At 44.4% G+C, this 17,120-nt stretch overlaps 1 protein-coding gene across 1 annotated transcript in view; it reads right to left on the bottom strand.

The window, feature by feature from the left end:
- Window positions 1-4,854: 4,854 nt before the first annotated feature.
- LOC311118130 (methionine synthase-like) overlaps window positions 4,855-17,120 on the bottom strand; it is an 81,997-nt gene continuing 69,731 nt past the window's right edge. The window contains 3 exon segments of the mRNA XM_084192999.1: window positions 4,855-5,842; window positions 9,757-9,869; window positions 10,361-10,553. Coding sequence (XP_084049125.1) covers window positions 5,756-5,842; window positions 9,757-9,869; window positions 10,361-10,553 — 393 coding nt within the window. The 3' untranslated portion in view covers window positions 4,855-5,755.

Here is a 17,120-nt window from a genome sequence, read left to right as displayed (position 1 = left end):
CTCTGTAACTCAGTAGAGCATGGCTCTTGGTCCTCTGTAACTCAGTAGAGCATGGCTCTTGGTCCTCTGTAACTCAGTAGAGCATGGCTCTTGGTCCTCTGTAACTCAGTTGGTAGAGCATGGCTCTGGGTCCTCTGTAACTCAGTTGGTAGAGCATGGCTCTGGGTCCTCTGTAACTCAGTTGGTAGAGCATGGCTCTGGGTCATCTGTAACTCAGTAGAGCATGGCTCTTGGTCCTCTGTAACTCAGTTAGTAGAGCATGGCTCTTGGTCCTCTGTAACTCAGTAGAGCATGGCTCTTGGTCCTCTGTAACTCAGTAGAGCATGGCTCTTGGTCCTCTGTAACTCAGTAGAGCATGGCTCTTGGTCCTCTGTAACTCAGTAGAGCATGGCTCTTGGTCCTCTGTAACTCAGTAGAGCATGGCTCTTGGTCCTCTGTAACTCAGTAGAGCATGGCTCTTGGTCCTCTATAACTCAGTAGAGCATGGCTCTTGGTCCTCTGTAACTCAGTTGGTAGAGCATGGCTCTTGGTCCTCTGTAACTCAGTAGAGCATGGCTCTTGGTCCTCTGTAACTCAGTAGAGCATGGCTCTTGGTCCTCTGTAACTCAGTAGAGCATGGCTCTTGGTCCTCTGTAACTCAGTAGAGCATGGCTCTTGGTCCTCTGTAACTCAGTTGGTAGAGCATGGCTCTTGGTCCTCTGTACCTCAGTAGAGCATGGCTCTTGGTCCTCTGTAACTCAGTAGAGCATGGCTCTTGGTCCTCTGTAACTCAGTAGAGCATGGCTCTTGGTCCTGTGTAACTCAGTAGAGCATGGCTCGTGGTCCTCTGTAACTCAGTAGAGCATGGCTCTTGGTCCTCTGTAACTCAGTAGAGCATGGCTCTTGGTCCTCTAACTCAGTAGAGCATGGCTCTTGGTCCTCTGTAACTCAGTCAGTAGAGCATGGCTCTTGGTCCTCTGTAACTCAGTAGAGCATGGCTCTTGGTCCTCTGTAACTCAGTTGGTAGAGCATGGCTCTTGGTCCTCTGTAACTCAGTAGAGCATGGCTCTTGGTCCTCTGTAACTCAGTAGAGCATGGCTCTTGGTCCTCTGTAACTCAGTAGAGCATGGCTCTTGGTCCTCTGTAACTCAGTAGAGCATGGCTCTTGGTCCTCTGTAACTCAGTTGGTAGAGCATGGCTCTGGGTCCTCTGTAACTCAGTAGAGCATGGCTCTTGGTCCTCTGTAACTCAGTAGAGAATGGCTCTTGGTCCTCTGTAACTCAGTAGAGCATGGCTCTTGGTCCTCTGTAACTCAGTTAGTAGAGCATGGCTCTTGGTCCTCTGTAACTCAGTAGAGCATGGCTCTTGGTCCTCTGTAACTCAGTCAGTAGAGCATGGCTCTTGGTCCTCTGTAACTCAGTAGAGCATGGCTCTTGGTCCTCTGTAACTCAGTTGGTAGAGCATGGCTCTGGGTCCTCTGTAACTCAGTAGAGCATGGCTCTTGGTCCTCTGTAACTCAGTTAGTAGAGCATGGCTCTGGGTCCTCTGTAACTCAGTAGAGCATGGCTCTTGGTCCTCTGTAACTAAGTAGAGCATGGCTCTTGGTCCTCTGTAACTCAGTAGAGCATGGCTCTTGGTCCTCTGTAACTCAGTAGAGCATGGCTCTTGGTCCTCTGTAACTCAGTTGGTAGAGCATGGCTCTTGGTCCTCTGTAACTCAGTTGGTAGAGCATGGCTCTTGGTCCTCTGTAACTCAGTAGGTAGAGCATGGCTCTTGGTCCTCTGTAACTCAGTAGCGCATGGCTCTTGGTCCTCTGTAACTCAGTAGAGCATGGCTCTTGGTCCTCTGTAACTCAGTTGGTAGAGCATGGCTCTTGGTCCTCTGTAACTCAGTAGAGCATGGCTCTTGGTCCTCTGTAACTCAGTAGAGCATGGCTCTTGGTCCTCTGTAACTCAGTAGAGCATGGCTCTTGGTCCTCTGTAACTCAGTAGAGCATGGCTCTTGGTCCTCTAACTCAGTAGAGCATGGCTCTTGGTCCTCTGTAACTCAGTAGAGCATGGCTCTTGGTCCTCTGTAACTCAGTAGAGCATGGCTCTTGGTCCTCTGTAACTCAGTAGAGCATGGCTCTTGGTCCTCTGTAACTCAGTTGGTAGAGCATGGCTCTGGGTCCTCTGTAACTCAGTTGGTAGAGCATGGCTCTGGGTCCTCTGTAACTCAGTTGGTAGAGCATGGCTCTTGGTCCTCTGTAACTCAGTAGAGCATGGCTCTTGGTCCTCTGTAACTCAGTTAGTAGAGCATGGCTCTTGGTCCTCTGTAACTCAGTAGAGCATGGCTCTTGGTCCTCTGTAACTCAGTAGAGCATGGCTCTTGGTCCTCTGTAACTCAGTAGAGCATGGCTCTTGGTCCTCTGTAACTCAGTTGGTAGAGCATGGCTCTTGGTCCTCTGTAACTCAGTTGGTAGAGCATGGCTCTTGGTCCTCTGTAACTCAGTCAGCAGAGCATGGCTCCAGCAGAGTGGATTCCATTTCCGAGGCCAGCTGTACATAAAGCATGTAAGTGGCTTCGGATAAAAGCGTCTGATAAAGACATAATAAAGGAAGACGTTCCCATGACGATAATAAAAACGTACAGTTCCACCATCACAACAAACAGATACGATATGGAATGTTAGGACTTTTTGGGGTAATGCAAGGTAACTATTATGTCTTTATTAGCATCATATTGATCTGTTGATATGGCTGATAGAATAGAAAGGGACTCACAGATATGCTGTCACTTTTTCTACACAGTTTGTTAGTTTACCACTACGCATCCGAACTACAGACTAGCCTACATATGGCCAATTCCATAACAGTGATGCTGATACTCAAGATGTTTCCCTTTAAAATGTATGTCAAACAAAAACCAATGATTGAAAAGTTTAACAAACCATACAACTCCATGCACATACTGTATGTATCTATCTGTAGTGGTTTGAATTGAAGCCACCCCGACTGTGTTTAGCCTACAGACAGACATCTCTCATCCTATTCTTTGTGTTGAGACACAGGGAGAGAGAGAGAGCAGGAGGCAGAAATTATACTTAGGAGTGATGCTGCAAGATCAGACTAGGGGAGAGGAGGGGAGAGGAGAGGAGAGGAGAGGAGAGGAGAGGAGAGGAGAGGAGAGGATAGGAGGGGTGGGGGGAGGGGAGGGGAGAGGAGAGGAGAGGAGAGGACGGGGGCTACTATCTATAAGGTAGCAATTGTCATTATGTTAAATAATGCAGCCAATCAAATGACGGCGAAAATGAAGTTTTTTTTTTTTTTAAATGAGCTTACAGCACTAAGCAAGCAAACAGCCGTGGAAAACAGCTCCCACATTCTGATGGACTGGCATTACAGCCTAGACGTAGATAAAGACACACTGACCAGGTAGATTACATCGTTGAAACACTTTTGCAGTAGTAGGCTATGAACAAATTAATATATATATATTGTCCTATTCATCACCACAACTACCTCCCGCCCCTCACCGTGACTGTCAAGCCCATCTCACGGCATGCAGCTGACTGCAGTGCCGAATCGACAGGAAAGAGCAAAGTGTTAATAAACTCAGTGTTTAGCCTAGGGCTCCGGAAAGGCTATTCCATTGATATTAGCTACTACCTTGTCCGCAATTCAATCCGTGACATCTAATCATTGTTTTTCTTTATTTTGTATTTGTCCTATTTTACCACCTCGGCATCCGTAGGCTACATGTACTGCTCCCATCCTTTTGACACCCACGATGCGATTTCCAGGTGGCACTGTAGATGCGACGACATCATCATGATGAATCACGTTCACCATTCGTCAAGATCTAGTGAACTAAAGTCTAATAAATTAAGTCATAAATAACGACATGACACGCAAGCTGTCAATTGTGGGTCTCTCTGCGTTCAGCTCAGCGCAGCAGCTTGCGGTAAACTCCGCGCAACAGCCAGAACCGAGCCGGAGGATCCTAACACGATGCAGCACACTGCAGACCGTCTACAACCGAACCAACTGCAATATCAGCCCAAATATTACAACAGTGTAATCGCTTAGCAATGCACTTACGGTTCGTAAGAACTGGATTTCATCTTCTCCGGCTTCTCCCCCGTCAGCCATAGTTGCTGTCCGCGACAGAGACCCGACAGAGTATCCGTGTGGAGGCGACAGCAGGCAGGCAGCTCCAGGGATGCTGCTGCCTGTAGCGGTGTTATAACCCAATGTGTACTGCCTCGATCTCATTGGACGGTTTACATATTCAAAAAGGGAGGAGTTGTGCAGGTGTGTGTGAGCGGAGACTTGAAGATGATCACTGTGCCCCCTCTTCCGGTATCATTGGAAAACAGATGGTGCAGCAATATGAACGGGTGAAGGAAGATGCACTACTACTTCCCACGGGGGGCCAGTATGAAAAATGTATGCGCTCAGTAACTGTAAGTCGCTCTGGATAAGAGCGTCTGCTAAATGACTCAAATGTAAAAATGTACTGTTATTGAAGAACGGCGTAGTACACGGAAGGTGGTAGGGGATTCTGGTTGATAGAATCAGTTTGGAGTCATTCAAATTCTTTAAGATATGATTAGCTTGAGGTATGTCAGGAATGTTGCTGTTAGTTTTATCATGGGAGGCATATCGATCAAAAAAACCGACTAATCAATCAATATTTCAATACAAGGCCAGCCAATATAGTATATAAACTGGAAAGAGTACTGTAGCTAGTGTTGTTTTGGAATCGTATAATACAGCAGGGCAGTAATAGCCAGACATCAAGAGAGAGCGACACACAGAGCCAATTAGTTTTAAACTAAATAATTCATATGGTACCAGATAAAACATTGTAATCTCAGAATTGTGAACATTCATAAAGCTTGACCAAAAAAAATCACTATTTATTTTCAGAAATAGTGGACACTTTCAGGGTAGATCAATAACATCAGTCATAGTTTTGGCACGTTTCTTTAAGACAAATTGTGAAACAATCAGAATCAATCAAATCCGTAATTTACAATAACCATTCAAAAAGACATAGCGGTTTAGAAGTTAGTATGGCCAATAACCGTTCATAAAAACTTGTACCTTAGAGGTTTATAAGTTAATATGGCGTGTTAAGTAAGTGTACATTTTGTGATGAAGACCATGTTACTAATTATATTTTGTAAACAAGTTGTATCTAATTAGCGTAAATACAATCTCAAATAAAACAGCTGAGGTCTTCTAGAACCTAATATGTCCCCAATGATAAAATCAAATACTGAAATTATCAGTTTTCAAATGTATCTTAATTATAAAAATCTAAGATTGTGATAGCCAGAAAAAAGAATAAATTACTTTGTCTACAGCTGTCATATTAAAACCCTGTAAAATGTTACACCATACAACCAGCTCCAATTCTTAACTGACCATTTGAACACACCTTAAAAAAAGAAACATTTTTTTTCCCCCAAGTTTAGTCTTGATTCACGTGAAGTGTACATTTTTTGTCTAGAAGGGATGCAGCTTTTTTCAGAATTGACTTTTCGTAGCAGGTTTAGAAGAATGAATGTAGCAGGTTAGGATAATTGGGTTAAGGTTAGGAAAAGAGTTAACATAAATTCTAACTTTTTACATCAATTTAACAAAAGCTGTATCCCATCTAGACATGACCATTGAGTAGCGCCTCTGTTTTCTAGGTAGTGGTTGTGGGTGCAGAAGTGTCGAAGCCCAGGATTGGTTGAAGTATCACTGTCAGTCAGTGTCGTAGCCCAGGATTGGTTGAAGTATCACTGTCAGTCAGTGTCGTAGCCCAGGATTGGCCCCAGCCAGCGTTCCACCTCTGACACTGGCATCTCTTTCCTCCCAGCATAGTCCTCCACCTGTGGTAACAAGACATACCACACATTAACATGACATACCACACATTAACATGACATACCACACATTAACATGACATACCACACATTAACATGACATACCACACATTAACATGGCATACCACACATTAACATGACATACCACACATTACCATGACATACCACACATTAACATGGCATACCACACATTAACATGACATACCACACATTAACATGACATACCACACATTAACATGACATACCACACATTAACATGGCATACCACACATTAACATGACATACCACACATTAACATGGCATACCACACATTAACATGACATACCACACATTAACAACATGAACATAATGTCAAGACATGACATACCACACATTAACAACATTAACATAACGTCAAGACATGACATACCACACATTAACACACATTAACATGACATACCACACATTAACATGACATACCACACATTAACAACATTAACATAACGTCAAGACATGACATACCACACATTAACATGACATACCACACATTAACATGACATACCACACATTAACATGACATACCACACATTAACAACATGAACATAACGTCAAGACATGACATACCACACATTAACATGGCATACCACACATTAACAACATTAACATAACGTCAAGACATGACATACCACACATTAACATGACATACCACACATTACCATGACATACCACACATTAACAACATTAACATAATGTCAGGACATGACATACCACACATTAACAACATTAACATAATGTCAGGACATAACATACCATACATTAACATAATGTCAGGACATAACATACCATACATTAACATAATGTCAGGACATAACATACCATACATTAACATAATGTCAAGACATAACATACCATACATTAACATAATGTCAAGACATAACATACCACACATTAACATAATGTCAAGACATAACATACCACACATTAACATAATGTCAAGACATAACATACCACACATTAACATAATGTCAAGACATAACATACCACACATTAACAACATTAACATAATGTCAAGACATGACATACCACACATTAACATAATGTCAAGACATAACATACCACACATTAACAACATTAACATAATGTCAAGACATGACATACCACACATTAACAACATTAACATAATGTCAAGACATACCACTCATGAACAACATGAACATAATGTCAAGACATGACATACCACACATTAACAACATGAACGTAATGTCAAGACATACCACACATGAACATAATGTCAAGACATGACATACCACACATTAACAACATTAACATAATGTCAAGACATACCACACATTAACATAATGTCAAGACATGACATACCACACATTAACAACATGAACGTAATGTCATGACATCCCACACATTAACAACATTAGCATAATGTCATGACATCCCTAGTATGTGATGAGACTAGTGCAGACCTGCCAACCTTGAATCATTTTCATGAGTCCCACTTTAGCGCGGCGGAGGCATCCCCGACCCTCACGACGGCGCGTAGCGACACCCACACGGCTCAAATCACAGACAAATGAACCTTTTCTAGCCTGATAATGATGTTGGCAGAAGACTGCCTCAGTACGAAGGGTAGGCAATAGACTGATGGGTTCTTGGTAACTGGCTGCTCTTCACTAGCTAACTAGAAATACATTTCAAATGTACCAATCAGGGCTCTCCCTTGGATTTTCTGACAAGGCGGTGCTGATGTAGGGCGGCAGGTAGCTTAGTGGTTAAGAGCGTTGTGCCAGTAACCGGAAGGTCGCTGGTTCTAATCCCCGAGCCGACTAGGTGAAAAATCTGTCGATGTGCCCTTAAGCAAGGCACTTAACCCTAATTGCTCCTGTAAGTCGCTCTGGATAAGAGCGTCTGCTAAATGACTAAAATGTAAATGTAAATGTAGGTCTCTGGTTGGGTAGGGGGGAGGTCCGGACGGGGACAGCCAACTTCCCCCTCAGTAAATTGGAGCATTTAGCATTTTTTTAAAAACCTGTAACTGCCATTTCCTGAAACCTAGAGTCTTAAATGATAATCAAACAACGTAGCCAACACAGCAGTCTGGCGTTTGATCTCAACTACTGGATGCAACATATTAGTGTAGCAGTCTGGAGTTTGATCTCAACTACTGGATGCAACATATTAGTGTAGCAGTCTGGAGTTTGATCTCAACTACTGGATGCAACATATTAGTGTAGCAGGCTGGAGGATATTTGGAAGATGAAACAACTGAACTAGGGGCTATATGAGCTGGTTTCAGGTCTCCATCCCTGACCTCATCCATCAGGTCTCCATCCCTGACCTCATCCATCAGGTCTCCATCCCTGACCTCATCCATCAGGTCTCCATCCCTGACCTCATCCATCAGGTCTCCATCCCTGACCTCATCCATCAGGTCTCCATCCCTGACCTCATCCATCAGGTCTCCATCCCTGACCTCATCCATCAGGTCTCCATCCCTGACCTCATCCATCAGGTCTCCATCCCTGACCTCATCCATCAGGTCTGACTACTAGGGCTACCATTCATCGGTGAACTGACTATTACCACATCATTAGCAGTAGGCTTGGGCAGTATACCGTATATACCGTATACCGGGGGATGGTTTTTCAATACAGTCAATTCCGTTGAAACTATTAATTAGACGTTTAAAAAAAAAATACATTTTAAATATTTGTAGCTACTTTTTAAGTAAATACCTGCAGTCAACTTGTGCAATACATTAGGAGATAAAGAACAGTGCGTTCTTCATTTCACCTGTCACACTATTATGAAGCTTACGGTAATCCCCAGTCACACTATTATGAAGTTTACGGTAATCCCCAGTCACATGGTGTTTGTTTACAAGCACACAACGAGGAGATACCTGAGCCTTGGGAGTCACTCCCTGTTGTGCAGCATGGGCCAGGTGATCTAATCACAGGATGGAATTCACAACTAAATGTTTGCCAGCTAGATATCTTATAACTATTAAGTTAACTGTCTACAATGTGCTAAATGCTCTGCAGTTGTATATTCGGTTTACTAATTTAGTAGCAAGTTAGCTATCTAGCTAAGTGGTTAGCTTCTTCCAAAATCAAGCATTCGCTTAGTAAACAGCAGAGAATCCCCTCCTGGATCAACAGCCTTGCTGGCTAATATTTGTTTTGTGCGTGCAGCAAACTGTGAGTAGCATTTTTCAGTTACTTGTATAGTTTAGGTCAGAAACTGTCCAAAAATGTTCGCAATGCGCTCGTTAGCATTTAGTTAGCATTCTCTATTAGATTTTACATGTACTTGTTAGTATTGCTAACCTTCGGATTACAGTGTCAGTAGGGTTTGAAAACAGCGGCCCTTGTGGTCAGTGCCGGTATTACCGAATATCCCGGGATTGGCAGAAGGTCGGTATGAAGGTATGACAATCTGGATACCGTCCAAGCTTAATTAGCAGCCTACTGTTGATATACAGTTATATCAAGAGGACAGATCCAGAACTGATTCGTTAACATAGGCCTGCTAACCTTTAACAGTCTAACGTAACTTTCTGTGAAGAACGGTATTAGCAGAACACCTCGCTCTCTCCGCCATGTCTGTTTTCCGCACAGCGACGCTGGAGATTTGTCCTCCGATTGGCTCAGCTCCAACTTCCCGACGGTTGAGTCAAAAACCCCAATGCGTATTTTAGGGTAGTTTTTCATACCGGCTTACTACGAGCTCAAAATGCGTGCAGGTTGGCAGGTCTGCTAGTGATCTGATTTGATTTAGTGAGGCCCTCTTTTAGTGTTAGATCCCACCGCTGACACCAAATCTTTAAAAAAGGTAGTGTGGTGAGGTGGCCCCAAGGGGGCGCCACACAGGGTATTTAATCAGTTACATTAACCCCAATTTAATCTCATCTGAGCCTGTACCAGTACCTGTTCTTTGGTGATCTTTCCCACTGCGAAGTAGGTCGATTTGGGGTTAGAGAAGTACAGCCCAGAGACAGCAGCCGCTGGGGTCATGGCCAGAGACTCAGTCAACTTGATACCTGGAAAAACATCAGACGACATATTCATCAAAACCTCATTTACAGACTTCCTCAAGCGGCTGGATTGGGGTAGCTATCAATAATAATAATAATAATAATAATAATAATAATAATAATAATAATAATAATAATAATAATAATAATATGCCATTTAGCAGACGCTTTTATCCAAAGCGACTTACAGTCATGCGTGCATACATTTTTGTGTATGGGTGGTCCCGGGGATCGAACCCACTACCTTGGCGTTACAAGCGCCGTGCTCTACCAGCTGAGCTACAGAGGACCAGGGTCATCAGTCATAAAAGACTACCAACACAGAAAGAAGTCTACGATGCAGAAACTACTCTACGCCCCCATCTCAATTAGGCCTTCATCTGCCCTGATAGGAAATGACAGGATCGGTGGAATCAATATGGTGGGAGCTCATCATTAGGCTGGCTTTCACCAAGGCCAGTTGTTTCCAAATCAGTGCAGATGGAAGGAGAGCCTACCTGTCCTCTCCTCCACTTGGCCCAGTGTCCACATGGCGCTCTTCTCCGTGTGGTCGGGTTGGGAGGGGTATCCTGCGGCTGGCCTGATGCCCTCGTAACGGATCCTGTGCATGTCCTGGGTCTGGAGGTCCTCCTCCACGCTATAGCCCCACAGCTCCCTACGCACCCTGGCATGGAGCTCCTCAGCAAACGCCTGGTGGAGGGGAGACACGGACCTTTTAGCTTCTCATGGACTCCAATGGCACTGTTCAGCTGGCCTATTAGTGGCTTCCTATTGGGCTGTAGTTATCAGTCTGTCGTGTCTGGCTTCCTATTGGGCTGTAGTTATCAGTCTGTCGTGTCTGGCTTCCTATTGGACTGTAGTTATCAGTCTGTCGTGTCTGGCTTCCTATTGGGCTGTAGTTATCAGTCTGTCGTGTCTGGCTTCCTATTGGGCTGTAGTTATCAGTCTGTCGTGTCTGGCTTCCTATTGGGCTGTAGTTATCAGTCTGTCGTGTCTGGCTTCCTATTGGGCTGTAGTTATCAGTCTGTCATGTATGGCTTCCTATTGGACTGTAGTTATCAGTCTGTCGTGTCTGGCTTCCTATTGGGCTGTAGTTATCAGTCTGTCGTGTCTGGCTTCCTATTGGGCTGTAGTTATCAGTCTGTCGTGTCTGGCTTCCTATTGGGCTGTAGTTATCAGTCTGTCGTGTATGGCTTCCTATTGGGCTGTAGTTATCAGTCTGTCGTGTCTGGCTTCCTATTGGGCTGTAGTTATCAGTCTGTCGTGTCTGGCTTCCTATTGGGCTGTAGTTATCAGTCTGTCATGTATGGCTTCCTATTGGACTGTAGTTATCAGTCTGTCGTGTCTGGCTTCCTATTGGGCTGTAGTTATCAGTCTGTCGTGTCTGGCTTCCTATTGGGCTGTAGTTATCAGTCTGTCGTGTCTGGCTTCCCATTGGGCTGTAGTTATCAGTCTGTCGTGTATGGCTTCCCATTGGGCTGTAGTTATCAGTCTGTCGTGTCTGGCTTCCTATTGGGCTGTAGTTATCAGTCTGTCGTGTCTGGCTTCCTATTGGGCTGTAGTTATCAGTCTGTCGTGTCTGGCTTCCTATTGGGCTGTAGTTATCAGTCTGTCGTGTCTGGCTTCCTATTGGGCTGTAGTTATCAGTCTGTCGTGTATGGCTTCCTATTGGGCTGTAGTTATCAGTCTGTCATGTATGGCTTCCTATTGGACTGTAGTTATCAGTCTGTCGTGTCTGGCTTCCTATTGGGCTGTAGTTATCAGTCTGTCGTGTATGGCTTCCTATTGGACTGTAGTTATCAGTCTGTCGTGTATGGCTTCCTATTGGGCTGTAGTTATCAGTCTGTCGTGTCTGGCTTCCTATTGGGCTGTAGTTATCAGTCTGTCGTGTATGGCTTCCCATTGGGCTGTAGTTATCAGTCTGTCGTGTCTGGCTTCCTATTGGGCTGTAGTTATCAGTCTGTCGTGTATGGCTTCCTATTGGGCTGTAGATATCAGTCTGTCATGTATGGCTTCCCATTGGGCTGTAGTTATCAGTCTGTCGTGTATGGCTTCCTATTGGGCTGTAGTTATCAGTCTGTCGTGTCTGGCTTCCTATTGGGCTGTAGTTATCAGTCTGTCGTGTATGGCTTCCTATTGGACTGTAGTTATCAGTCTGTCGTGTCTGGCTTCCTATTGGGCTGTAGTTATCAGTCTGTCGTGTCTGGCTTCAGTCTGTCGTGTCTGGCTTCCTATTGGGCTGTAGTTATCAGTCTGTCGTGTCTGGCTTCCCATTGGGCTGTAGTTATCAGTCTGTCGTGTATGGCTTCCCATTGGGCTGTAGTTATCAGTCTGTCGTGTCTGGCTTCCTATTGGGCTGTAGTTATCAGTCTGTCGTGTCTGGCTTCCTATTGGGCTGTAGTTATCAGTCTGTCGTGTCTGGCTTCCTATTGGGCTGTAGTTATCAGTCTGTCGTGTCTGGCTTCCTATTGGGCTGTAGTTATCAGTCTGTCGTGTCTGGCTTCCTATTGGGCTGTAGTTATCAGTCTGTCGTGTATGGCTTCCTATTGGGCTGTAGTTATCAGTCTGTCGTGTATGGCTTCCTATTGGACTGTAGTTATCAGTCTGTCGTGTATGGCTTCCTATTGGGCTGTAGTTATCAGTCTGTCGTGTATGGCTTCCTATTGGACTGTAGTTATCAGTCTGTCGTGTATGGCTTCCTATTGGGCTGTAGTTATCAGTCTGTCGTGTCTGGCTTCCTATTGGGCTGTAGTTATCAGTCTGTCGTGTATGGCTTCCCATTGGGCTGTAGTTATCAGTCTGTCGTGTCTGGCTTCCTATTGGGCTGTAGTTATCAGTCTGTCGTGTATGGCTTCCTATTGGACTGTAGTTATCAGTCTGTCGTGTATGGCTTCCTATTGGGCTGTAGTTATCAGTCTGTCGTGTATGGCTTCCCATTGGGCTGTAGTTATCAGTCTGTCGTGTATGGCTTCCTATTGGGCTGTAGTTATCAGTCTGTCGTGTATGGCTTCCTATTGGGCTGTAGTTATCAGTCTGTCGTGTATGGCTTCCTATTGGGCTGTAGTTATCAGTCTGTCGTGTCTGGCTTCCTATTGGGCTGTAGTTATCAGTCTGTCGTGTATGGCTTCCTATTGGGCTGTAGTTATCAGTCTGTCGTGTATGGCTTCCTATTGGGCTGTAGTTATCAGTCTGTCGTGTATGGCTTCCTATTGGGCTGTAGTTATCAGTCTGTCGTGTATGGCTTCCTATTGGGCTGTAGTTATCAGTCTGTCGTGTATGGCTTCCTATTGGACTGTAGTTATCAGTCTGTCGTGTATGGCTTCCTATTGGGCTGTAGTTATCAGTCTGTCGTGTCTGGCTTCCCATTGGGCTGTAGTTATCAGTCTGTCATGTATGGCTTCCTATTGGACTGTAGTTATCAGTCTGTCATGTCTGGCTTCCTATTGGGCTGTAGTTATCAGTCTGTCGTGTATGGCTTCCTATTGGGCTGTAGTTATCAGTCTGTCATGTATGGCTTCCTATTGGACTGTAGTTATCAGTCTGTCGTGTATGGCTTCCCATTGGACTGTAGTTATCAGTCTGTCATGTATGGCTTCCCATTGGGCTGTAGTTATCAGTCTGTCATGTATGGCTTCCTATTGGGCTGTAGTTATCAGTCTGTCATGTATGGCTTCCTATTGGGCTGTAGTTATCAGTCTGTCGTGTCTGGCTTCCTATTGGGCTGTAGTTATCAGTCTGTCATGTATGGCTTCCTATTGGGCTGTAGTTATCAGTCTGTCATGTATGGCTTCCCATTGGACTGTAGTTATCAGTCTGTCATGTTTTGCTTCCTATTGGGCTGTAGTTATCAGTCTGTCGTGTATGGCTTCCTATTGGGCTGTAGTTATCAGTCTGTCATGTATGGCTTCCCATTGGGCTGTAGTTATCAGTCTGTCATGTATGGCTTCCCATTGGGCTGTAGTTATCAGTCTGTCATGTATGGCTTCCCATTGGGCTATAGTTATCAGTCTGTCGTGTATGGCTTCCTATTGGACTGTAGTTATCAGTCTGTCATGTATGGCTTCCCATTGGGCTGTAGTTATCAGTCTGTCATGTATGGCTTCCTATTGGACTGTAGTTATCAGTCTGTCATGTATGGCTTCCCATTGGGCTGTAGTTATCAGTCTGTCGTGTATGGCTTCCTATTGGGCTGTAGTTATCAGTCTGTCATGTATGGCTTCCTATTGGGCTGTAGTTATCAGTCTGTCGTGTCTGGCTTCCCATTGGGCTGTAGTTTTCAGTCTGTCGTGTATGGCTTCCCATTGGACTGTAGTTATCAGTCTGTCGTGTATGGCTTCCTATTGGGCTGTAGTTATCAGTCTGTCATGTATGGCTTCCCATTGGGCTGTAGTTATCAGTCTGTCGTGTATGGCTTCCTATTGGGCTGTAGTTATCAGTCTGTCATGTATGGCTTCCTATTGGGCTGTAGTTATCAGTCTGTCGTGTCTGGCTTCCCATTGGGCTGTAGTTATCAGTCTGTCGTGTATGGCTTCCCATTGGACTGTAGTTATCAGTCTGTCGTGTATGGCTTCCCATTGGACTGTAGTTATCAGTCTGTCGTGTATGGCTTCCCATTGGGCTATAGTTATCAGTCTGTCGTGTCTGGCTTCCTATTGGGCTGTAGTTATCAGTCTGTCGTGTCTGGCTTCCTATTGGGCTGTAGTTATCAGTCTGTCGTGTATGGCTTCCTATTGGGCTGTAGTTATCAGTCTGTCATGTATGGCTTCCTATTGGACTGTAGTTATCAGTCTGTCATGTATGGCTTCCCATTGGGCTGTAGTTATCAGTCTGTCATGTATGGCTTCCTATTGGACTGTAGTTATCAGTCTGTCATGTATGGCTTCCCATTGGGCTGTAGTTATCAGTCTGTCGTGTATGGCTTCCTATTGGGCTGTAGTTATCAGTCTGTCATGTATGGCTTCCTATTGGGCTGTAGTTATCAGTCTGTCGTGTCTGGCTTCCCATTGGGCTGTAGTTATCAGTCTGTCGTGTATGGCTTCCCATTGGACTGTAGTTATCAGTCTGTCGTGTATGGCTTCCTATTGGGCTGTAGTTATCAGTCTGTCATGTATGGCTTCCCATTGGGCTGTAGTTATCAGTCTGTCGTGTATGGCTTCCTATTGGGCTGTAGTTATCAGTCTGTCATGTATGGCTTCCTATTGGGCTGTAGTTATCAGTCTGTCGTGTCTGGCTTCCCATTGGGCTGTAGTTATCAGTCTGTCGTGTATGGCTTCCCATTGGACTGTAGTTATCAGTCTGTCGTGTATGGCTTCCCATTGGACTGTAGTTATCAGTCTGTCGTGTATGGCTTCCCATTGGGCTGTAGTTATCAGTCTGTCGTGTCTGGCTTCCTATTGGGCTGTAGTTATCAGTCTGTCGTGTCTGGCTTCCTATTGGGCTGTAGTTATCAGTCTGTCGTGTATGGCTTCCTATTGGGCTGTAGTTATCAGTCTGTCGTGTATGGCTTCCCATTGGGCTGTAGTTATCAGTCTGTCATGTATGGCTTCCCATTGGGCTGTAGTTATCAGTCTGGTCATGTATGGCTTCCCATTGGGCTGTAGTTATCAGTCTGTCGTGTATGGCTTCCCATTGGGCTGTAGTTATCAGTCTGTCATGTATGGCTTCCTATTGGGCTGTAGTTATCAGTCTGTCGTGTATGGCTTCCCATTGGACTGTAGTTATCAGTCTGTCGTGTCTGGCTTCCCATTGGGCTGTAGTTATCAGTCTGTCGTGTCTGGCTTCCCATTGGGCTGTAGTTATCAGTCTGTCATGTATGGCTTCCTATTGGGCTGTAGTTATCAGTCTGTCGTGTATGGCTTCCCATTGGACTGTAGTTATCAGTCTGTCATGTATGGCTTCCCATTGGACTGTAGTTATCAGTCTGTCGTGTCTGGCTTCCTATTGGGCTGTAGTTATCAGTCTGTCGTGTCTGGCTTCCTATTGGACTGTAGTTATCAGTCTGTCATGTATGGCTTCCTATTGGGCTGTAGTTATCAGTCTGTCGTGTATGGCTTCCCATTGGGCTGTAGTTATCAGTCTGTCGTGTATGTATGTAACTATGACAGCATTGTGTTTTAATAGTGCCCAGTCTCTACCTCCGCTATACCGGCGCTGTCACTAAATGTAAAAAGCTACTTTTCCCCCTTAGAGACACGGTGTGGTCACACCTCAGCCGTAGTGCCTTCAGAAAGTATTCAGACCCCTTTGACTTATTCCACTTTGTTGTTACAGCCCCAATTAAACATGGATTACATTTATTTTGTCTCACCCATTGACACACAATACCGCATAATGACAAAGTGAGAACTATTTGTTTGAAATTGTTGCAAATGTATTACAAATGAAATACTGAAATATCTCATTTACATAAGTATTCACACCCCTGAGTCAATACTTTGTAGAAGCACCTTCGGCAGCGATTACAGCTGTGAGTGTTTCTGGGTAAGTCTCTAAGATCTTTGCACACCTGGATTGTACAATATCTGCCCATTATTCTTTTCTAAATTCTTCGAGCTCTGTCAAGTTGGTTGTTGATCATTGCTAGACAACCATTTTCAGGTCTTGCCATAGATTTTCAAGTAGATTTAAGTCAAAACTGTAACTAGGCCACTCAGGAACATTCACTGTCTTCTTGGTAAGCAACTCCAGTGTAGATTTGGCCTTGTGTTTTAGGTTATTGTCCTGCTGAAAGGTGAATTCATCTCCCAGTGTCTGGTGGAAAGCAGACTGAGCCAGGTTTTTCTCTAGGATTTTGCCAATACTTAGCGCCATTCCGTTTATTTTTTATCCTGAAAAACTCCCCTGTCCTTAACGATTACAAGCATATCCATAACATGATGCACCCACCACCATGCTTAAAATATGAAGAGTGGTACTCAGTGATGTGTTGTGTTGGATTTTCCCCAAACATAACGCTTTGTATTCAGGACAGAAAGTGAATTGCTTTGCCACATTTTTTACAGTATTACTTTAGTGCCTTGTTGCAAACAGGATGCATGTTTTGGAATATTTATATTCTGTACAGGTTTCCTTCTTTTCACTCTGTCATTTAGGTTAGTATTGTGGAGTAACTACAATGTTGTTGGTCCATTCTCAGTTTTCTCCTATCACAGCCATTAAACGCCACAGATTTTCTATGGGATTAAGGTCTGGAGACTGGCTAGGCCACTCCAGGACCTTAATGTGCTTCTTCTTGAGCCACTCCTTTGTTACCTTGGC

The sequence above is a fragment of the Coregonus lavaretus genome, assembly GCF_964263955.1.
Source record: "Coregonus lavaretus genome assembly, contig: HAP1_SCAFFOLD_976, whole genome shotgun sequence".
NCBI classification, from domain to species: domain Eukaryota; kingdom Metazoa; phylum Chordata; class Actinopteri; order Salmoniformes; family Salmonidae; genus Coregonus; species Coregonus lavaretus.
This window is presented reverse-complemented; position numbering and strand designations above follow the sequence as displayed.